Source organism: Penaeus monodon, chromosome 32 (genome assembly GCF_015228065.2).
Source record: "Penaeus monodon isolate SGIC_2016 chromosome 32, NSTDA_Pmon_1, whole genome shotgun sequence".
NCBI lineage: Eukaryota > Metazoa > Arthropoda > Malacostraca > Decapoda > Penaeidae > Penaeus > Penaeus monodon.
Genome location: NC_051417.1, coordinates 14,260,777 through 14,261,041, shown reverse-complemented (window position 1 = coordinate 14,261,041; position 265 = coordinate 14,260,777). Strand labels below are relative to the sequence as shown.

Genomic DNA, 265 nt, shown 5'->3' with positions numbered 1-265 from the left:
ATCTATTTCATTTCTGATTACAAAATTACACAAGCACGGAAGGCCTCCACCCGTGACCTCGACTGACCTCCCGGACAGCCCAGGACCTCGAAGCGAAAGCACTTGGTGTCGTGACCCGGCCATCTGATGTCCGTGGGCATGGAGATCCTGAGGCGGCGGGCGGGCATGAGCATTCCCAGGGGGTGGGTCGTTATCTTGCCGCTCTCCCCTCGCTGGTCGTCCGCCAGGAACTGTGGGTGAGGGTGTGAGGGGGGGAAGGGATGGG

General features: G+C 60.8%; 1 protein-coding gene across 1 annotated transcript in view; it reads right to left on the bottom strand.

Moving 5' to 3' along the window:
* LOC119593586 overlaps positions 1 to 265 on the bottom strand; it is a gene marked incomplete in the record, with an annotated part of 34,026 nt that overhangs the window by 31,436 nt on the left and 2,325 nt on the right. The window contains 1 exon segment of the mRNA XM_037942539.1: positions 68 to 230. Coding sequence (XP_037798467.1) covers positions 68 to 230 — 163 coding nt within the window.